General features: G+C 40.8%; 2 protein-coding genes across 2 annotated transcripts; both read right to left on the minus strand.

The window, feature by feature from the left end:
- Positions 1–1181: 1181 nt before the first annotated feature.
- Positions 1182–19858, minus strand: LOC144196354 (dihydropyridine-sensitive L-type skeletal muscle calcium channel subunit alpha-1-like). The gene is made up of 45 exons (XM_077716439.1): positions 19422–19858; positions 18036–18141; positions 16588–16727; positions 16377–16510; positions 16145–16297; positions 15875–16080; positions 15706–15809; positions 15478–15623; positions 15281–15362; positions 15032–15192; positions 14711–14936; positions 14326–14533; positions 14131–14251; positions 13919–14033; positions 13743–13842; positions 13596–13665; positions 13356–13488; positions 12980–13109; positions 12835–12894; positions 12631–12737; positions 12462–12549; positions 12288–12395; positions 12145–12197; positions 11924–12070; positions 10981–11182; positions 10734–10892; positions 9700–9810; positions 9533–9616; positions 8914–8961; positions 8018–8044; positions 7808–7933; positions 7673–7738; positions 7494–7585; positions 7269–7428; positions 7064–7191; positions 6648–6744; positions 3255–3357; positions 3074–3175; positions 2869–3002; positions 2666–2791; positions 2363–2571; positions 2241–2287; positions 1717–1763; positions 1595–1645; positions 1182–1527 (listed from the first exon to the last, which is right to left on the minus strand). Exons 1-45 carry the CDS (start codon positions 19604–19606, stop codon positions 1294–1296), a joined length of 5436 nt encoding a protein of 1811 aa, XP_077572565.1. The 5' UTR covers positions 19607–19858; the 3' UTR covers positions 1182–1293.
- Positions 19859–20482: 624 nt separating this feature from the next.
- Positions 20483–22657, minus strand: tmem9 (transmembrane protein 9). The gene is made up of 5 exons (XM_077716511.1): positions 22460–22657; positions 21709–21800; positions 21528–21636; positions 21269–21400; positions 20483–21185 (listed from the first exon to the last, which is right to left on the minus strand). The coding sequence occupies exons 1-5, from the start codon at positions 22556–22558 to the stop codon at positions 21045–21047; spliced, it is 573 nt and encodes a 190-aa protein (XP_077572637.1). The 5' UTR covers positions 22559–22657; the 3' UTR covers positions 20483–21044.
- Positions 22658–23833: the final 1176 nt, after the last annotated feature.

Consider the following 23833-nt stretch of genomic DNA (forward strand, 5'->3'; position numbering starts at 1 on the left):
TGTGTATGTATGTGTATGTATATGTATGTATGTGTGTGTGTGTATGTGTGTGTATGTGTGTGTATGTATGTGTATGTATGTATATGTATGTATATGTATGTATATGTGTATATGTATGTATATGTATGTATATGTATGTATATGTATGTATATGTATGTATATGTATGTATATGTATGTATATGTATGTATATATATATATATATTTATATATATTGTGCACATGTAGATTACTAGTCGCCCTTTAATTTGCTTTTAGTCATTTAAAAATCTGTAATTTCATTTGAGTTTCTAATATGAGGCATTCTTGTGACTGCCCTCAAAAGGGAAACCATTGCTATGTGGTCCAGGACACCAGGACAAAAAAAAAAGTTGGAAAGAGAGCTTAGAAGTGCTTGAATGGTTCAAAAGAGCAGGGCTAAAATACCTGCTGAGGGACTTCTAATTAAGAAGTGGAACTGAACAAATTGCACCCAGCTGTAGCTGCAGTAGAGGTTTTATGGCCGTAAAATAGTTTTTGAGGTTTGGATTGATTCCGACAGCAGTGATAATTTTACAATTGGCACACTGCGAGTCCCAGGGATTCGCTTGTCTGAAAACTGTGCGTCCCAGGAAACTTGTCACGAGTCCCAACATACTACGGATGCAAATAAAACATAAACAACGATATATAAACATTCAGATTTAATTTATTTATTATATGGTTTAGGGTTAGGGTTTATTTATCATTGTACTAGTCTTTCAGCTCGTAGATCCTCCTCTCTTTGCAGCCAAAAGTCTTTTGAAATGTGCGTATTTTTCCTTGCTTCCCCCGTTTTGCTTCATGATCATCGATCGAATCTTCTGCAGTTCTTTTCTTACTAGTTGTATTTTTAACTGCGAAATAACTATCCAGACTGTTTTGCTTTTTCTGAAACATTTTTTATCTTTCTTACACTATTACGAAACTCTTGCTATCGCTTTCTCTCCTTCGTCTGCTAGTGTCTGCTAGTCTCGCGAGAATTATTTCGCAAAGATTATGTGGAATAAATTGGTTTGCTATCGGATATATGTGTTTTGGTTTTATTTTTGATAAAAATTTCTTTGCGTCCGAAAAAAGCACATTACTTGAAATTGTGCGTCTGGAAGAAAAGCTGTGCGTATCAGACGCAGGACGCAGAGGTAACGAGAACACTGCGACAGTTGAAGGCTTTGTTAGGAAATTCACGGACTGCCACTGACATCCACAGTTTTTGTGCCAACCTACATTTTAGCCACCGTCAAACAAACCTTAACAAGTCAACTGACAACATTTCTAAACGTTAGAGTCGGCCTCAAGTGTCTCTGCCCTGTGCTGAGGGTGAGCAGCAGGAGTGGTGGGAGGTGGACGTCTCTTTCTTCTCACAGCCGGATCCGGCCGCTGTGTCTCCTGGGGCGGCTCGACGGGGGGTGGCGCGGGCTTACGTCGTTTCTTCTTGAGTATGGCTCGAGCCGCTCCCTCCAGGTCTTCTATTGTCGTTTGTATGTCATCGGCCGACTCCACCTTGCCCTGAAGATAAACGATATGATCAGAAACTGTTTGATTCCCCCGCGACTGATTTTCAGTGGCAATATACTTCTTGATCGGTGGAACTTGGACTGTCACTGAGCCTTGGTTCATAGGGGAACTGCAACGATGAATAGTGGTGGTTTAAAAATCAAATTACATGCTTCATATTGCTTTGTGTGTAATCATTACCTGTGTTCTGTCTGTTTTGACTGTGAAATCCCAGGAGCGATGGTTATCTACAAGAGTGGAAATTATTATATGGAGGTTTTCACTCAGACTTTACTAGCGCTGTTGTTAGATAGTAAATAAGTACGTAACTAGGTACGTAGATAGAAGTTTTGTGTAATTTATCTTAATTTATTAGTTGGGATTGACAATAAACATCCAATCCATTTTGACATTTTGGTCAAAATGGATTGGATGTTTATTGTGATATATCGGTCTCCGACACCCTCATGACTCTTACGAGGATGAGCTGGACAGAAAATGAAAGAATATATGAAAAATGTCCAGTGACCCAACCGTACATATATAAAAAAACAATTTAATTGATTCATTTTCTGAACTGCTTATCCTCACAAGGTTCACCGGGGTTGCTGGTGCTTATCCTAGCTGACTTGGGGCATTTCTAACGAAATCAGTAGTTATCTGATAGCTTGTGGGTATAATAAAATTCCACCATTTGGGGACAATACATGTTTCAACATCCTCACCGGGACTATCAAACTCTTCAGGACTGCCTTCTCTCTGAAACCGCAATCTGAAATACAGAAATGCTTTTCTTTAGGCACTTCCAATAGTTACTGCGGCTCATTTCATCTGAGGTGTCTCTCACTCAGCAAAAGCGTTATTGTTGGTGTTGTTTTTGGGGGTCGTGGTCTGGAGAAAGTCATCGATGGGATCTGTGCCGGCGGAGATGGCCGCCGAATCTGGCTGGTTCTCCATAAACTTGAGGGGTCTCTGGTTGGTCATGTGGGGGGGCTGAGCGTTGGTGTTGTCATCTGTGAATGGCTCCACGCGATTCCCAAACAAATCGTGTGTACGCTGCAGACACAATGTATGTATAGGTTATTGATCAAATACCCAGCACAAATATCAATAGTTTTGCTGAAAAAAAAACACCAGGTGCGGGTGTGACCTGGTAAATAAGCTCTTCTCCAGCCTCCTCCATGGCTCTCTCCATTTCCTCCTCATTATGCAGGTCTCCAGAAATAGCCCGGTGCATATCTCCGGTCACTTCATCCTCAATACTCCTGAGACCCGCCTGGATGTTAAAAATAAAAAATAGAGGCCCGTCGAGTTAGAATGGTGATTCCAAAACCATTTGAGTATCCAGCTTACTTGGATCTCCGGGCCAGAAGCGCTCTTATTGTTCGGCCGGTAGCCATAATACTCTTCCTGGCGCTTTAGGAACTTTCGGAAATGATCCTGGAGTAAAAATGTGGCGTAGAATTTTCCCACTGTGACCTCATCATCTGATAATCAAAAGGAGGTCACTGGTCAGACTTTTACGGTCTCGTGGCTTGGTTGTCGCCGCCGTACTCACCGCCTATCGGAGGAATAACCTGATCCAACAACTTCATGCTTGTGCGCTTCCAGATGGCCTTGATTATTGCACGAAGCTCCTCGTTGGCTTGCTCAAAGTTTCCTGCTCAGAAGAAAGTCGAGGTTTACGCGGCCGCAAAGATGCAACAACTGTGACCGTGGAAATGGAAGGAGAACTCTACCTTCTGTTTTAATCTTGAGGGCGGTCCTGACCAGTGAAAACAATGTGGCATTGAAGGTGACAGTGCCGTCGCTGTTGAGGGGCATGTTCATGCCCACCAAGCGCTGTAACAAAGGAAAGAGAATTTTATTAAGCATGTTAAAAAATGTGCCCTGCGACTGGCTGGCCACCAAGAAGGGCGGAGTCTACTTTATTTTGTATTGGACGGACATATTTTTTTCTTTAATTTTTTCATAAAAAAAACGCAGATGTTATGGTTTTCTTTTTTGGCCTTTGCCAGCCTGTAGCAGTGGCGGTTTGTGAATTTCCTAGCGACGTCTTCAGCTGTCGGAATCAATTCAACCCTCAAAAACTATTTTATGGCTATAAAACCTCTAGTGCAGCTACAACTGTGACACATAAAAAACATCAATAATAACCTCATACAATTGAAATATTATTTAGGAATATAGCCGTATTTTGCTCACCAAAATCCATCCATCCGTCATATTCCCTTAAATAGAAGCAACCGTGTGTACTCAAGGGTTTCCAAAAATGACAAGGTAAATGATTCCTGATCAGGATTTCGAGGGAAAAAAGCCTTACTATACTATGTCGTTATTTTAAAGAAATAAAGCCTTACTATGCTAACAGTAACAGACAAAACAAGAAATAGAACTGCTTACTTTGGTGAGCCTGTGGCCCAGTGAATAAGTCATTGGCCTCCCACCTCTGTGGACCTGGGTTCAAATCCTGGTTTTGCTCTGCTTTGTAAGCTTACCTAACTTTTCCCACTTGAAGGTACACTAAAGTACTAAGTATATACTGGGAGTGAAAAGAGACAAAACAACAAATACTACTGCCCAATCTTGAAGAGTGGTGGCCCAGTGGATAAGTCATCAGTCTCCACATCAGAGGTCCTGGGTTCAAATCCAAGTGCATGCACAGATTTTCCTACTATTATTCAGGTTAAAGAACAAGTACTACTGCCTAAGTGTCTAACTGAATAAGTCTTCAATGGTGGATGAATCATTTTGTCATCAAAAAATGACTAAGTCTTTCACCCAACTACTAAGTATATTCTGGGAGTGAAAAGAGACAAAACAACAAATACTACTGCCTAATCTTGAAGAGTGGTGGCCCATTGGATAAGTCATCAGTCTTCACATCAGTGGTCCTGGGTTCAAATCCTAGTGCATGCAAAGATTTTCCCACTATTATTCAGGTAAATGAAAGAGACAAAAGTACAAGTACTACTGCTTTCTCTCACAGGGTGGTGGCCCAGTGGATAAGTCATCAGTCTCCCACCTCTATGGTCCTGGGTTCAAATCCAAGTGCATGCAAAGATTTTCCCACTATTACGTATTCAGGTAAATGAAAGAGACAAAAGTACAAGTACTTCTGCTTGCTCTCACAGGGTGGTGGCCAAGTGGATAAGTCATCTGTCTCTCACCTCTATGGTACTGGATTCAAATCCAAGTGCATGCAACGATTTTCCCACTATTATTCAGGTAAATGAAAGAGACAAAAGAACAAGTAGTACTGCTTTCTCTCACAGGGTGGTGGCCCAGTGGATAAGTCATCAGTCTCCCACATCTATGGTCCTGGGTTCAAATCCAAGTGCATGCAAAGATTTTCCCACTATTATTCAGGTAAATGAAAGAGACAAAAGAACAAGTACTACTGCTTTCTCTCACAGGGTGGTGGCCCAGTGGATAAGTCATCAGTCTCCCACATCTATGGTCCTGGGTTCAAATCCAAGTGCATGCAAAGATTTTCCCACTATTATTCAGGTAAATGAAAGAGACAAAAGAACAAGTACTACTGCTTTCTCTCACAGGGTGGTGGCCCAGTGGATAAGTCATCAGTCTCCCACCTCTATGGTCCTGGGTTCAAATCCAAGTGCATGCAAAGATTTTCCCACTATTATTCAAGTAAATGAAAGAGATGAGAGTACAAGTACTACTGCTTTCTTTCACAGGGTGGTGGCCCAGTGGATAAGTCGTCAGTCTCCCACCTCTATGGTCCTGGGTTCAAATCCAAGTGCATGCAAAGATTTTCCCACTATTACGTAGTCAGGTAAATGAAAGAGACAAAAGTACAAGTACTACTACTTTCTCTCACAGGGTGGTGGCCCAGTGGATAAGTCATCAGTCTCCCACCTCTATGGTCCTGGGTTCAAATCCAAGTGCGTGCAAAGATTTTCCTACTATTATTCAAGTAAATGAAAGAGATGAGAGTACAAGTACTACTGCTTTCTTTCACAGGGTGGTGGCCCAGTGGATAAGTAGTCAGTCTCCCACCTCTATGGTCCTGGGTTCAAATCCAAGTGCATGCAAAGATTTTCCCACTATTATTAAGTTAAAAGAACAAGTACCACTGCCTAAGAGTCTAACTGAATAAGTCTTCAGTAGTGGATGAAGCATTTCGTCCAAAAAATGACTAAGTGTTTCACCCATTTCCTTGAATGAAAGCTTCCAACAACCATGTATAAGTGGGGCACGAGTTGGTGTAGTGGGTTGCTCACTCGCCTTCGGCCGGGGAGACCTGGGTTCGATCCCCGGTGTCGCAGGTTGACGACTGACTTGGCGTCGAGAGTCGGCCGAAGGCCGACTCGAGTACGCCACTAGGGGTGGGCCCTTCAACTGTCTTCCGAACTGCCGAAGGCAGTTCGGAATAAATTGTTTTACTGAAAAAAATGACTAAGTGTTTAATTTAAATTAAAAAGGTTTTTCTTTTTCTTTTTTTTCTTCTTCTTATTCCATTTACTGAACTACATGGTGCAGTGATCAGCCAAATGACAGCGGGAAGCGAACCCAGGTCTCCCAGACGGGAGTCCAGTGAACTAACCTCTGCGCCACCAAGTGAATACACTTTCCTTTGTAATCATTTCAGTATTTTGACTACAATACAAGTCTTAACACCAAGATTTCACAAAGCAGTGGCTGGGAATTGAACCCAGACACACCAGAGCTACGAGGCTTTGACATGTGTTTGTGCAGTGAACTAACCACCAGGCCATGGGCTCACAACCACAAATGGCTACACTTTCCTCATAATTTGAGTGTCTTGACTACAAGTGCACAGAAACAACAAAGGGAAAAATGTGTCCCGACCGGGAACAGTCTTATCGACACTTGTTTAATGCAGCAGAGCCTGCAGAACTGATTGTGAAAGCCTTGAGGCAGATTTCTGTCCCTGGCAACAAATAATGGCTGAAATGTGATTGGTTAAATGCTTCAATATGAAAACACATCTGGAAGCAGTGCAACCAGGGGGAAAGCAATGAAAGGATGCTAACAGACAATTAGGAATTATTTCATAAGTATTGATGGACAAAATATAATATATAATTTAGAGATCTCTTAGGCCAGCAGAAAAGGCCCTGACGGCACACCACTGGCCTGTAGCGTACCTTGCAGGCTGCACGATGAGGGCAGAACTTGCCAAAGCCCAGAGGCGGCTGAATGCGTCGGAGGAGCGTCACCACATCCAGGTGCTTAATTCTGCCTCTAGATAGAGCAGGCAAAACACAAATTAATTGTAACCTACATCATGAAAGCAGTACCAGGCGCAAAGTTTTACAAAATTATTTGCTACTGTGCTGCTGCTTCGTGTTATTATTTGGTGTTCAAAATGAAACAAAGTAAATCACGTATATTGTTCACTATTTGGAAATTTCAGGCTTTAGGGTCAAATTCCAAAGTGAACCTAAGACACATGTTAATTGTTTTTAGGCAACCCAACTAGACCGTGTTGACTGTCTGAATCTTAAATACTACTTGACACCAAACCTTTTTCTTGACTAGCAAATGAGTTGACATGACTTACGTTGCCTCTGGGTCATATTCTGCCCAAATCTTCTTAAACTCATCCAGATGATGTGGCCCAAGAAGCGACCAATCACGTGTCAGGTAGTCGAAATTGTCCATGATGACAGCGACAAACAGGTTGAGGATCTGCAGGAGGCGACGTTTATCAATGCTTTGAACCTTATAATGAGGCAATTGCAAATGTGGCTTTATAAAATACAGACCAAAAAGGCACAGAGACAGTAGAAGCTGAGGAAGTAGAAGACCGCAAAGTTGGAGCCGCAGGTGAACTCTTCTCCAGGCTGAAAGTCAGACTTGGGGTCACACTTCTGTCCATACATCGATGCCATCATGACTTCTTCCCAACCTTCTCCGGTAGCGCACCTGCAAATCCACCTCAGCTCGGTTTTTCTGTTTGCCCAAGTGCTGAACTCTAAATGAGAACTCACCGGAACAACATGAGAACCGCCTGAGGAAACGTCTGGAAGTTATTGTTCCGGTTGATTTCGGTGCCGTCCACTAAGGCGATCTTTCCGAAAATCTAAAATGTTACAAAATGACGCCTCATTTATTTGTCCTCATCCAGTGTAGAGTGGTTGAGGTGTAAATGTTCCACTCGAGACCATACTTGCATCCCAATAACGGCGTAGATGAAGAAAAGCATGACAATCAGCAAAGCCACATGGGGAAGTGCCTAAAAAGAGAACCAAGGTGAGAGTCAGTCACTTACTGGTCAATTTTGAATGTCCACAATGTGACAAACCTGGAAGGACTTGATGAAAGTCCAGAGTAGGTTCCGGATGCCCTCAGAGCGGTTCAGCAGCTTTACCAGGCGCATGACACGGAAGAGTCGGAAGAATGTGATGGAAACGGACGCATTTTCCGAGGCCTGCGGATGAGTACAGATGAATAACTTTATATGGAATGTACGTATGTGGAACAGAACAACATGAAGTGTCAAAGGTGTGCTTACTGCAATTTCTTGCATATGATTTGTGTCCTGCAAAGCGGAGAAAAAACAACTGAGGACTGAAGACATGACATTATATTATATATATACACATGTATGTACTTCGATATATATAAGTATATATATACATATATACATATATATATATATATATATATATATATATATATATATATATATATATATATATATATATATATATATATATATATATATATATATATATATATATATATATATATATATATATATATATATATATATATATATATATATATATATATGTGTGTGTATTGTTTTTTTTTTTTTTTTTTTTTTCAAAATTGCTTGTTGTCACAAGGAGGTTTCAGGGGGTGCTGGAGACACCAGGCTGGAGACACCCTGAATTGGTAGCCGGCCAATCGCAGGCCACAGGGAGAAAGGCAACCATTCAAGCTCACACACCTTTTCTCGCAATTTAGAGTGTTAAACCAGCCTACCATGCATGTTTTGGGATGTGAGAGGAACCCGCAGTACTCAAGAAAACCCACACACGCAAGCCCCCCAGAGAACCCTTCGACCACAGAACTTTGAGGCCGTTGTGCTACCCACTTGCGGTGGAACTCAATAAATAAAATGTAAAAAATAAATATCGTAAAAGGCTGCACTGAGTGAGTGGGAGATAAGCATCGCTCTATCTGCATTAAAGTATTAACATTTTGGGCTGGAAAAATTAGTTTCATCTAGGAACCATGGTTTCATTCACCTTCAAAGGCAGCCAATGAGGTAACTGCAAAATGTAAGCTCTTCTGGTCTCTCATTTTTAAATTCTGAATCTATAAATAATATCGAGGTGAGTTAGGAAAGAACCTGTACGACATGCTCATGCAGCAATTCAATGGTAGTGATGAGATATTTACAGCACAGCCTTGCAGACAGTACAGTCCTCCGCTGGCAGCCAGGGCACTCTGTGAAAGAAAGACAAATCACTAGGTGAGACATTTAGTGAATCGTCAGTCATGGCTAAAGGAAAATAATGAAACGATAGTAACAACAGAGAAAGGCGTGTTTTGGAAAGGCAGAAAAGCCGTGGTGGCGCTGCAGTGTCTGGAAAAGCGTGTCCGTGCTTAAAAAAAAGTGAAGGTGGTGAAAACCAGCTGCAGAAATTGTGTCCAGGCAGCCTCATCACATACAGTGAGGGGGAAAAAAAATCAACCAGTGCTGTATTCTCTTTAATAGGCACACACACACATTCCAAAAGCAAGAATAATGTGGCAATAATGGATTGTTTGGTGGGGTGTTGGCAGAAATGCTTCTCTGGAGGATGGAGGTGGAGGAAATGGCCTACAATAGTACGTACTGACCATGTTCTGTGCGCTAGTTGTGCTGGCACCAATCTGGGCCACGGTAATACGTGTCTGGGTCAGAGCATTGAATACACAGTCATTGTTCTATGGAATATGCTGTATCCCGGGAAGCTCTTTAAAAAAAAACCTGAAATAACTAATATAATGTAAAAGAAATCCAGTGTTTACTCACGTCCACTTCACTCAGGATGACATCTACAACGCTGCCAATGACAATGATAAAGTCAAAGACATTCCAGGGGTCTCCAAAGTAACCCTGCAAACACATGATAAGTTCTCGTGAGTGAGTACAAGTTGGATGCGATTGGGCAAAATCACATTTTTAACAAAAATGGTCACCTTTGCTTTGAAGGCCATCAACTTAAGGACCATCTCCACGGTAAAGAGAACGGTGAAGATTAAGTTGAGAATGTCTGAAAGCTTGGTCACATGGTCGGACTGGTTACAGTGCTGTGGGGATAAAAAAAACATTAAAAACTATTAAAATAACAATTCCACATTGCAGAGGTTTTATGTGTGGTCAGAAATCATTATTTTTTTACTAGTTTTTTAAGACTAAACTCAGTACGAAAATTGATCAGAGCTGACTGGCCTCAAAAGAAATGATAAACTTGCTTTGACCTCAAGGATGAATAAATCAGCTTTTCAAATGTAGACTTTCTTTTCATTTGTTTGGTGTTGTCATTGCTGCGTTCTAGTTTAGTTTATATGACTATCACATTATTGCAAATGTCTTCATGAAAAATCTCGAATGTCCCACAATCTGTTGTTTTAGTTTAAAATTTATGAGATCTGTGTGAGTGCATTCTTTCCAAACGTTTAGAAATACAACAATTGAAGTGTTTTTCCATTTGAAAAACAAATCCTATGGAGCCTTAGGATCCAAGTCACCAGATTTTTTTTTTTCTTGAGATTTGAGCTGTCATTTGGCTTCTATTTTAAGTTTTGAGATGGTCCCTGTTTTCTGCCTGTGAACTCAATTCAACCCATTTAACAGTCCACCCATTTAACAGTTCAGCAAACATTGAACAATATCTTCAAGGAGGAGCTTTAAACTTATTTATAGTGCTTTTTCAGTGATTTCAGTGGAATTTCTGAGACATAGACATGTCAAGATCTTGATTCAGCAGTTTGCTTTGCAAAAATCTCAAAGCACACAACTAGCTAAAAATCTTCTAATTTTAAACTAAGCCACCTATATTTACAATATAATATATATTCTCATCACACTTTTTTTTCCCCATTATAATCTTGTAATGTTGCATTTTTTTCATCTCGGACTATTACACCGTATGACTATGGCAGGTAATTTTCCACAGCAAAGTGGTTGGGACACACTATTCTTAAGTATACAGGCTACAATATGAACCTACCTGCATCCCCAGGCACAAAGTGTTCAGCATAATGAGGAAGAACATGAGGTACTCAAAGTAGCAGGAGGTAACAATGTACCACACCCTGTATTGGTAAGGGTTTTTGGGGATATAGCACCTCAACGGTCGGGCCTTCAAGGCGTACTGCACGCACTGGCGCTAAAGGGAAGAGATGTGTTCAAAGAATGTCATAATCATCATTAGACATCTCACAATTCTTTCCCGAATGAGTTTGAGTGCACCTCACCTGGTTCTTGTCCAGCTCACAGTCCTTGTATTCCTGCTCGCCCTGCTCTTGGAAGGTAACGATGACAAAGCCCACAAAGATGTTCATCATGAAGAAGGCGATTAGGATGATGTAGACGATAAAGAAGATGGAGACGTCCACACGGTTGTTGAAGACGGGCCCCATGTCTTCTTGGTCAGAGTCTATGGCTCTATACAAGAGTCTGGGAACATGTGTGTGGTGAGTTAGAAGTTGGAGTTGGTCCTTTTCACCAAACTTGAAAATGCAGAACATTTTAAAAAAATCCTGTATATTAATTTTATTGAGTACTATTCATTAAAAACATTTTGAATGATTCATTGAAACAAAGTGTGATACTTGGAAATAGCATTTGTTAGCTAAAATTAGACTACTGTGAGAAATGGTAAATTAAATCCTCCGGAAATGTTACTGCATCAATGAATTATAAAACAAATAATTAAAATTAAGTGAATGGTTCCTTCTATTGTAGTCAGTGGCAGCCAATTGAATAGCCATTTCTTTTTTATTATACATATGGGGCAGAGGAGACAACATTTTGAGACCCCCATTTGCAATAACTATTGCCGCATGTTTTTTGCCAATAACAAGAATAGTAATTACAGGAATAAGGAGATTAAATAAATCAATTTCCCCTTTTACCTGCTGCCACAACACCTACTCTGTGACCTGACCTGGCAGTGAATGAGTTAAGCCAATGATAACTTTTGAATAGCTGTCCCTGAAGGGGTTAAGTGAACTGTTTTTCTTTCTTTCTTTTCTTTTTTCAGTATGGAATCCTTTCCAAGACAAACAAACAAAAATCTTAATTTGCCTCCAAAATATACCCGAAAATACGGCCGTATCTAGCATAAATAACTGATTGGTCTATTGTAGTCTCCTCCAGATCTCTTTTGAGAGCAGAGAGTAAAGCAGCAAAACTTACTTTGGCCATCCCTCAAAGGTGGAAACAGTAAAGAGAGCCAGCATGCCATAGAGCACATTGTCAAAGTTGAAGTCATTGTTGAGCCATTCCCTTTTGGCCACCACAGTATCCTGCAAAGAGTTCTCTATGTGCTTCACAAAGAATCCCCTGAAAATAAAAAAAGAAAAATCATTGTGGGGCCATTGCATGTCTTTTGAAAGTTCCAAAGATATTTGCCTTACTGGCATTCCTCCTCTGATATTTTGGACGGGTCCGAACAGCTATAGAATTTCCCCTATTTCAAATATACAATATAAAGAAAATGCTGTATGGTACTCAATATTAAACACAGTATATAATGTATAGTATATATAGTGTGACCAACCTTGAAAAGTTGCACTCCAATGCATGCGAACATAAAATTTAGCAGCATGGTGACCAACACGATGTTTCCGATGGTTTTGATGGCCACGAATACACACTGGACAACATGCTACATGTGGAGACAATCAATTAGTATGGAAGAAAAGCTCCAACGGCGATTAAGCCATCAGCGAACCTTTAATCCTTTTGCTCGATTGATCGCCCTGAGGGGCCTTAGCACCCTGAGCACCCTGAGAATCTTCACCACCGAGATAGCACTGGATCTGAAGACAAAAGATGAGATGCCACAATAACCTTGAGATGCTCCATTTGATGAAGGGGGGCAGTTCCACACGACAACTTACTCCATGCCCATTGAGAGAAGGGAGACTCCAACCACAATCAGATCCAGGATGTTGAAGGAGTTACGACAAAATGAGCCCTCGTGCATGAACGCGCCATAAACGGTCATCTGTCACAGAGAGAAGTAACACAATTGAAGATTTGGAAGAGAGAAAATTTGGAATCAATCCTTTTCCAAAGCCATATAGTTCACTTATTCCACTTACCTTCAGTACAATCTCAATGGTAAACACTGTTGTGAAGACAATGTCAGCATAAGCCAATATCTGCAGGAAAAGATGCAGTGAATAGGGTTACCGTACGACCTCTAATGGATAGGTTACGTGAAGTTTTAACGAAAGAGATTGGCACCTGATTTCGATAAGAATTGGGATCGATGGGGTCCTCGGCTGCCAAGGAGATGGACGACAACAGGATGAACAGCAGGATGAGATTAGTAAAAGAGGAGGCATTGATGATCTTGTAGCATAGTTTACGGATCCTGGAAGCCAGTGGAGAGAATGAGAGAACAAACATAATTGAACACCATATTTAGTACTGAAAGACAGACAAAACAAACACCTGTAAATGTAACATATTAAGAGTATGATGGCCTAAAACACACAACATAACAAGCCGCTGGCGGCAGAGTGATAAAGAAAGAGAAGACGGGTCACAAATCCAGCCAATCTATGAAAAAGTTCAATTAAAAGTCCAGAAAATAGGGTATGCATGGAATGGTACCAACTTGTTTTGTGGGCCAAAGATAAAGAAAGAGCTAGCTTCGGGCAAGGGAACGGCTTCCTCCTTAAGCTGCAGGTCAGCCATAGGTCGCGGCCGAGGACTAATAGGGATTTGGGGCTCCTCCTCCTCATCGTCACCTTGAATATCGAGAGAGAAAAAAAAGAAAAGAAAAAGTTCTTAACTGTAACCCCACTATAAAAGAACATCTGAAAGGCAACAAGTATTGTAGAATATTTGCGTTTACCTGGAAAGTCTGCAGGCGGGAAAGGATCTTTCACTTCATTGACATTGGACTCAAACTCATCAATTTTGAGCTGATAAAAGAAGAAATTGGCAATTGTGACTAAACGTGATTATTTGTGCTTTAAAAAGTGGTTATAGCTTGATGAACCTTGGCTGTGGTTGGCATGCCCTCGATCTTGGCTCTCTGCTCTGCCAATTTCTTGGAGATTCTCTCCCTCTCCTCATCTGTCTTGTCGGGCATTTTCGACCTACATGATACAGGACGAGGAGTTCACTCGTAATTCTCGAGCACAGATGATGACCTCGGCTTTCTCGAGGATTCACCGCATCAGTTTCCTCCTTAGCTTCTCCTCCGCCTTTTCTTTCTGGGCTGAGGTCAGACTCTCAGCCTCTCCAAGGTTGTCCACTGCGATAGCCAAAAACACGTTCAGTAGAATATCTGGTGGAATTCCGAATTCAGAAAAAGATAGATGCTGGTTTCCATGGCCACCGATAAGTGTCTTCAGACTCAACACAGTGAGTTTCGAAGAGGATACAGTTTCCGCAGACAAACAGTACGACGAAATAGATGGCTACCAGGATGCCAGGGATAACTGGACCACCATAGGCCATAATTCCATTGTTCATGATAGCAGTCCATTCCTCCCCTGTCAAGATCTTGGAAACAGACAAGGCTTTTTCAACCAAATATGTTACACAGTTGAATTTTAAAGTTTCGGGAAGCATCTCACCTGGAACACGCTAATGAGGGCCTGAGGGAAGTTATCAAAGTTACTTCGTCGAGGTCTGTCGTCAGGGAAGTTGAACTTTCCCCCAAACACTTGCATACCCAGCAGCGAAAAGATGACAATGAAGAGAAAGAGCAGGAGAAGCAGCGAGGCAATGGAGCGCACAGAGTTGAGCAAAGACGCCACGAGGTTACTCAGAGAGGTCCAATACCTGCAAAAATGACAGCAAGATTATAGGATAACCCATCCCATTGTTATGTAAGACACATTTGATGTAAATCAGCAGTGAATGAGTTGCAAAATAAAAGGCTGTTCACCAGGAAGAAATGGTTATCATACACAATGTAAAATCTGGAAGGGGTGTAACTTTCTGGTTTGAATGACTTACTTTGTGACTTTCAGGATCCTGAGTAGGCGAATACACCTGAGTACAGAGAAACCCAGAGGTGTCACCTCTCCCACCGCTAACATGATCATCTCCAGGATACCGCAAAGGACCACGAAGAAGTCGAAACGGTTGAACAGAGACATGAAATACGCTCTGGGACCCAGAGCGTACATTTTCACAAACATCTCAATGACAAAGAGCACCAAGAGGACACGACTCGCCACATCTAGCAAAGATTTGGGAGAGACAAGCCAAAAAAAACAAGATTGGTGGTGACCATTTGTGTTCAATGTCTAAATGCTCTTATTTATTTCTTTTAACCTTGAAGCGAAGTGAGTGACGCTGGCTGGTGGTGATGCTCTGTCGCGATAGTCAGCGTGTTGAGGAGGACGAGGAACATCACCAGCCAATAAAAAGTTCTGGTTTTCACATATACCAGACACTTCATTCTGAAGAAGCGGTTCCAACGGCGTGCCAAGCGACTTCATATGAAAACAATGGGGATTTCAGTGCCAAACTACGATTGAACATCAACACCAGAACAAAGTACTGTAAGAGAAACACACTCACTAGTAGTAGATCACTCGACTCTTTCCCTCCAGCTCGTACAGGCTGTCTGTGTCTGAATCTCCACTGGTCAAAGGCAGTAGACCTGAGAAGAGGAGAGACATTAAGATACTTTTAGATTAGATGTATAGGTAGAAAGACATAGATTCCTCTAATCGACTAGTATATATTTTGATTCAATTCTATTTTCTTATACCAACCTTTTCCCTCCCTGTCAGCATCCAGAACCTCGGCATGGGTAATCCACTCCATGTAGCCGTGCAAGTCCTCATCCAACTGCTGGCGTTCCCGCAACTTCTGGAATTCTCCTCGCGACCGAGCTTTCTCTCGCTCTTTGGTAAACTCACTGATTACAGAGAGAACTTTTTTACCGGCACGTTCACTTTGACAAAACAATGTTAGAAACTGGATGCGTTGAATGGGCTTACCCACTCAGCACACCAAGAACCAAGTTGAGGACAAAGAAGGAGCCCACAAGGATGAGGGGAACAAAGTAGACCCAAGGCCATTCGTTTCCTATGGCGTCATTAATCTAAAAGAAATCACAACTCAGTTGTAGTGGACCCAATGAAAATTCCAAAGGAGATATTCACCGACCCAGTAGAGAACTTTAGTCCACCCCTCCATGGTGATGCACTGGTAGACCGTCAACATGGCAAAACCGATGTTGTCAAAATGGGTTATGCCATTGTTGGGGCCTTCCCAGCCCAGTCGACACTCCGAGCCATTGATTAAGCAGCGACGCCCGTTACCGGCTTGAGCGCAGGGTGCGGGCATCTCCCCCTCTGCTGTTGCATAGATATCTGAAAAAAAAATCTATGTGTTAGTCCATCAAAATGTGGCCTCCTAAACATTCCAGGCACATACTTGTGTCTGTGTAGTAGCAGGTTTTATGCATTTTGCACTTGAAGAGCTCCAATCCCATGATGGCATAAATGGTGACCAATAAGAAGACCAGCAGGGCAATGTGTAGCAGAGGAAGCATGGCTTTGAGGATGGAATTCATCACAACCTGCAGGCCTGAACGTACAGTAAAACACAACAGGTTTTCCACGGATAATGTCCAAGTATAATACACATTCAGGGGAGAGAAGCTTACTGGGGACTCCGGAGACGAGGCGTAGGGGACGCAAGACTCTAAAAGCCCTTAGTGCCTTCATGTCAAAACCTCCCCCTTTCTCAGTTGGAACACCAGCGATCGCATTGAAGGTATCCAAGGCAAATGTGACCAGACTGGAGGAGGACATCAGCGATATTGTAAGTACTGCCACACTCTATCGCTCCACATGCTGTGAAATTTGCTCTCTCACCCCATGAAAACGATGACAAAATCCAATATATTCCAGCAATTCCGTAAATATGCACCTTCATGGAACACAAACCCATATGCCACTATCTTCAAAAAGCACTCTAAGGTGAAGATGATTAAAAAGATGTACTCCAGACTCTCCTACAAAAAGAGAAATATGATTATATATGATTTCAAACAATAACAAGTTAAAACAAATGTTCAGTCTTTCTATTTTATCATTGTAAGTCATCAGCTTGCGTGGATTTATGCAAAAGAAATACCAAAGAACTTTTTCATCATTGAGCACTTTTGTCGGTTGAACAAACAAAAATACATTTATGCCACGCTTGCTTTAGTTTATACAATATAATGTGAATAGTATTTAAACAAGATGACACGGTGTGTCAGAAATTATTAGTGCAGTTCTCCTAAATCAAATTAGGTATTTGTGTACAGTTATTAGAAGCAAATCGCACAGTAAAGCCCAGCAGCTCTTGTTACAGGCCTCACATTTGAAAACAGGCTGGTGAGTAACAAAAGCCAGTTGACTTTGGCCAAATGGGTCAATCCACAAAGTACCTGTGATTATTCTAAAGTCATCTGAGTTATGTGATACCCATTCTGGAGAGTGAGAGGAACGGTGGGCACTTGTTAGTCCTGGGATTCACTTGTTGAAGCCTATGCTTAGACACCTGCCTTTCATGCGAAGTGGCAGTCTTTCAAGCTGTGCCTCATCGATAGCAGATGGGACACAGCTGTCGACATTGAAGATTTGCACACTAGCTGTGTCAACAAACAGCTGGCAACACAACCAACCAACTAACAATGTACACAGTGGCGCCTTGAGATATAGGTTGCCTGTCATTTGGACAATTCTACTACTTACGACTAAAAATACAAGAGTATTATCGTTTCAACCAAGCCCATATGCCTTAGATTTTGGTCATTGTTAGAGTACGTGCATGGAATATGAGATCTTTACGTAGGGTTTCTATTTACTAGTCAAACAATACTGTGTAGACAGGAGCTAACATGATAAAATATTCAAGAAGGATTTAAAAAAAAAAAGGTGAAACGGTATTGAGATCATAATAGAAAGTCTGCCAGAAGATAAGACTAAGAAATATGTACAACTTGGCTTGTGGGAGATAATGAAGGGCCCATCTAATGTATCTAAAAATGACAGTTAAAAAAATAGATGGAGGTGCAGACTTTTTTTTCAATGAAAATATGTCATACTATAGTCCCACCGTTCTTACGGTTCTTCTCGCAATTCTACAGACAGGTAAGGTTCAAAATGTTGTACTATGGGGTTTTAGAGTCACTATTTTTGGACATTTACAACAACATTTAGCAAGTATTTAATTCCAAATAATAAGTGTTAAAACTAAATTGTAAATTTAAATGTTAAATCCAAACCCTGAATATAAATATATTCACTCACTGTGACACATCAATCTTACTTACCAAGTTGATATTGGTGTTATTGCTGTCTTCTTCGGGCATGGGCAAGAACACGGCCAGGGCGATACAGTTGGCAAAGATGGTCAGTAAAATGATGATCTCAAAGGTTCTGTATGAGGGTGCTGAGGATTATCACACAAGGATTCTAGTTTGTCCCAAAATGAATGAGCCAATGGTATATTAGCAACATCTAACATTTCATGTCTTTCTTGAGAGAAGTAAACAGAGGTGTGTTATACGTTATAGAAAAGATCATCTAATGACGAAATTGAGTATTTTGAAAGGCAACTTTTGTCACTGTGGGTTTCTTTTCTTTCTATGAAGCACAGTTTCATTTTAAATGAGTCGCATACATTTGCATTTAATCTATTATGCCTTGTTGGGCCTTCTTCACTTTTCCCTTATCTAATGTATTGCAGCGTCAGTTTATAAGGTAATATGTATTAATATCTGCCTCTATGCTGCCCCATCCCCACCGATAGGGGGCTCAGCAAGAGAATTCTTCTGCCAGGTCAGCATCATGTCTCCCTATGATGCAGCGAGACAGCTGCAGAGACTAAGAATATGTCCAAAGCAGCTCAACACGCATGAGAAAATGACTAAGGGTTTTCCCCCGTACCTGTTTACTTTGAGTTCTTTTTTTTATGACAGTTAAAAAAAATAATAATAATCTTGCTGTTTTTAACATTTGAACGCTTACATGTCCTGCAGTGTGACATACCAAAGTGATTATACTCGTGCAATAAAAAGTGCTTCTGATTTACTAGAGCATGTGGTGACAAATGGCAGTGGAACGTGGTGGGAACTTTTGCAATTCCAGAACAGGGTATCAAATTCTTAACTTTCTGAAACTCATTGTGTAAAAAATATGGTTTTGACAGGTATGACAACAAAAATCAAGAAATTGGTGAAAATATCCAGCCATCAAAAAAGATAACCTTTAGAACTTTAACTACAGCTGTTGGTTGTAAATATAGGAATTAAAGTCAGCTAATTATGTTTTAAATGGATTTCTAAATAAGGAATTGGCTTGCAGCAAAAATAATAGCAGGAAAGTCCCCTGAGGGTCCGCATAACATCACTTAGCAGCCGGCCAAGTCTTGCATAGCAGACGCATTTGAGCTCTTATTCCCATATTATAAAAAACATCCCTACATTTGTGGCGCAAAATTGAAAGCTGTCAGGGAATAACATAGGTCTTTCCACTTCACAGACCAAAACCAATAGGTTTAAGGAGACTGGACGAATGCGATGACATCATTTTATCATAAAGCCTGTGTCAAACATTGTCACCTCAGTTTTATGATTTGTGGTAGTTTGAGATACTTGACTCACTGTGATCTTTTTATCTCAGTAAATATGACCAACCCCATACGATATTAAGGATACTTCCACTCCACGATGTTGATGCAGGCCTTTCGGAAGGGGTTTTTAAGAGTAAGGAAGAAGAGGGATCTGGCAGGTCTGGGGTTACCCCCCGTGGCCTGCAGCTTCTTCAGCTTCTCCCGCTGCTTCTGCTTCAGCTCCTCCTCGTTCATGATGACCGGTTTGGCCGGCTCCGAGTTGGCCGCCATTGTGAACACTCCAACAGGTCCTAATCCTTCAGAAATGCGTCCCTCGACTGTATGATCTCAACCTAGGGTTGAGTGCCACTCCTTGGAGCCTCCAGGTTTCAGTTGAATAATCCCGTTCCCGCTCCTCAGCGCGCCTCTACCGGAGCCTCAGGCCGCTCGCTCCTGGCTGAGAACCTCTGACATGAAAACCTGCCAGACAAATGGGTGGAAGCACAGTTGGCCCTGCTGGGGTTTAATTATAGACTGTGAAGCAGCGGCGAGCCATGCTTGGGGAAAAGGCTATGGGGAAAGAAGGGAAGAGATGAAATTAGGACAGGGCAAGAGAGGGGAGACAATCTTGAGTAGGGACTGAATATTAACAGGCATCCAACTAGGATGCACTTTCAAAACAGAACAGTGCACAATAAAGTCCTCCAAAACAACACAAACGCTGATGACACAAACTGACTTGCTTTTTGTTGACGTTGGTCTCCACCTTTAGTTTGTGAGTTGTATTAGAATAATCGTTACCACAAATTATCACATTTGAACCTCCCATATTACTAAATGGATTAATCCCAAATGGTTGTCAATGAAAGCCAATGGGTGAAATCTATTAACCACCATAACAGATATAATTAAAAAATGCTAATTGATATTCATGTCTGTTACACCTTATTTGTATACACCTCATTAAAATGTATTCCAAATTGGTTAAGGGAGTAAATTTAAACTTTCAAAAATGTGTCATGTAATCTAAGATTCCAATTAAAACATATTTTCGCAAAGCATAACAAGATAGTATGTTACTTACTGTCTTTTGTCATCCTCAAGTGTAAATATTCCATTAAAAAAAAGGAAATTAAAGATTAAAAGTAAGGACACCAACACCCAAAATGTGAAACCAGTGTTTTCTTATTTGGGCTCATTGCACATGCACAGACAAATAAATATAAATAAAAATAATTAAAATAATTTTGTCATAAATAAAAAACTATTATGATAAAAAAATTGTGGAATTACATCATTACACCAGGTGCTCAGAGGGGTTTAAATACGATAAAGTTAACATACCTGCTACCAAACAGATAGGGATTCTTACTGATGGTCTTGAGTGCTCAAATTTAATCTTGACTTCCTTCATCTACTCAAAGAAAAATGAGTAAAAACTATTAGTACATAAAAAAAGGTTTTGCAAGTCCATGTTAGTTGACAAACTGTAAAATGCTTACTCTTTTGACATCTAGTAGCCAATGACTGCAAACCAAAGGACATCAGTAGAACCCCGCCTAACTGTCCCGATAATCATTAATCACAATGTTCCACGTGAAACTAACCGAACTTTTGGTTCAAGCTATCAATAACGCACAATGGAATTATGAGAGAAAAGAACCACAAGGGAATTGTAGCTAGTGACAGGAAAAAAACACCAGTTCTAAACCTCAGATGGGGATTCCCTTTAACTAAGCAACTTATGGCGGTCGAAAACAGTCTTGCGCTGTTCCTGGACCTGCTTCTTCCAGCGCTGCTGCGCCCCTTCAACCCGTTCCAGCACCGTATTCCCTCTGGCCTGGCTGCTGCTCATCCGTGGACGCATCTCCTGCACAGATGTAGTAGACCAAAAAATGAGCTCGTTGAAAAGAGTACACTCACAATCAAGGGAACAGACAAGTACGTTTATACCTCAGAATCATCCTCGTTGTGGAGAGGCTGGGTGTATGCATCATGCTTGCGGATGAGGGGATCAACCAATAGGAGGAAGAGCATGTAGAGCAGCAGCGCCCCAACAACAGACAGGTAGATGATGATCGTCACCTGTGACATATAAGAGTGATTGTGACGGGGATAGACGCCCAATCCCTTTGAACTTTCAACCCCTCACAGTTGGATTGGTTGCCTATTAATGAGGGTAAAATGTGTCCAATGAGCAAATTAGGCATACTTTGATAGTGTTGCTACTCCGCTCCTCGTACTTGCACTCGCACAGCAGGCAGTAAGCTTCCACATCATGGCCAGGGACCGGCATAGGATCCACCACATGGAGACAGTTGCTAGAAGGTACAATTTCAAATTACAACACATTTACAACAGGGTACAAGAACAAAGAGAAACAGGGTGTTTACCAATCCTTTTGGGAGACATTTCTGTTGTAAATGTTGCCAGTGAAGTTTCTGTAAGGCGGGCAGATGCACTTGCAGCGAACGTCTTCAAAGTTCTGTCAGAAATAAATTGTCTTTAAATGGCCGCAAATAAACTATTTCACATACAATGTCCAGGATGACTCCAAGTTTTTATTTGGCACCAATAGACACAAGAAAACCGAAGATATTGTTAAAAAATGATGGTAGAATGTGCTTAGTATTCATGCATGTGCGGGTACTTGCCTCTAGAGGGCACTCGTGTTATTGGGACTGACTGCCTCACTTAATAAATATAGTTATCTCAGTGTATTTTATGGACTACTATCTATAACGAGTTACAGTCTAATAACAATAGTTCCTATCGATGAAGTTGTGTCGAGGAGAATTATTCAAAGCAAAACGCTTAAACATACATGCAATAAAGATCATTTGTGTGTGTTCCGTGAGCTTCTATCACTGAAATATGCACCTAATTATTGCGGGTTTAGGTCAAATAATAAAAATAAGATCTCAAGGCTCTACAGATGAGTTGTTCTGTATCATTGTAATTATTCTTCTTATTATTTTCAGGAAGCTGGAAACCCAGTATGTACAGTCTATTTTTACGACATTGATATACAAAATGAAATATATTAAGTAGCCAGATGTGATGTGACTTCTGCTCCAGCTATGCTTGCATTATCACGGTCTATTTATAATAATTTAAGATTAATGCATGTTTTGCCTTTCTAACCTTTGCATCTGCAACGATTGCAGCATCCAGAAGCAGCAGCAGCGCAAACACCACCGCAGTCACGAGCAAAGTCCATGAAGAGCCCCCGGAAAATAACATTCTCTCAGTGGCGCACCAACAAGATGCCGCAGACAAGAGGACGCAATACAGCAAACAAAACACCGTGCACCTAATGACAGCTGCTGATCCTATACTTCCGTTTCCGGTTTGTCGATAAACAAGGACGATACTGCCACCTTCTGTTTAAAATAATAATACAAAAAACACACAAAACATCCAGACAGTGTATCACAAAAATGCATATATAAATTCATTTACGTGTGTATTCTTGAAACGGTTCACTGTCTCGAGATAGTATATTCAAAAAAATGTGAGGAAAAACAGCCTTTTAATTAAACTAATTATGTCTCCCTCAGACCATGCACACCCACCTCTGTTTTTTTAATTTATCATCCATAAATCTTTTTTTTTTTAATAAATAAGCACAAGATCACTCTTTGCACTTTCCTTCATTGTTGATTTTCTGGAACTACCTAAAAGATTTAATGGTACAGGCTTAGTCTAAATTGTGTCAAAAGAAGAAAAATATTTTGGATATCCAAACATTATATTTATACAAATTGAATACATGGTGAGGATTGGAGCTAATTTATGTTCCTATTTTAATGTTTATTAATTGGAATGTTATTTTACCATTAACGATTTCATGCATTATTTTGATTTATTAGGATACTTTGCTTATTATTTGCAATCGTAAATTAAAAACATGAATAAAAAGTCCCTTCCTCCGCTTCCCATAAATATAAAAAATCTTCTCAAATGAAATCCTGGTGCTCGGGTGGAACATAAAGAATAAGCTCTGACTCCTTGACCAAATCAATACCTCCATTTCATCCTAATCCTGTTTTCATATTTTTTTCTGTATAGTCAGATACTCATCCCTTTAATAAGCCAAAGAAATCAATAGATGACAAATTCTGCTTGAACCACCTGAGCCTGTGGACACAGGGATCAATCGAATGCAGGGTTATTACTCTAATAAGCCTAGATATTAGTGTCAAAAGGCACAAACATTCCCACCTCAGTTCTCAAAATGACTCATAAAACAGTACGGTTAGAGTCAGACTGTATGATGTAGTGTCAAATGTGCAGGGATTTGGACTTTAATCATGTCATATACTTTGCCCTTGATTGATAAGTCACTTGAACCACCGCTTGAGTTTCACATCTTAGACTTTAATGCTTTCGTTCGCAGAATTTAATGCATTTTTTCCATTGTAAAAGGAGAATTGCAAGGATTAAATAAAAACAATGAAGTAATTTGCTGCTGTGAACATATTACCTATTTGAACTGGGAGGGCTGGCTGGCAGTGA

The sequence above is a fragment of the Stigmatopora nigra genome, chromosome 1 (genome assembly GCF_051989575.1).
Source record: "Stigmatopora nigra isolate UIUO_SnigA chromosome 1, RoL_Snig_1.1, whole genome shotgun sequence".
Taxonomy (NCBI): Eukaryota; Metazoa; Chordata; class Actinopteri; order Syngnathiformes; family Syngnathidae; genus Stigmatopora; species Stigmatopora nigra.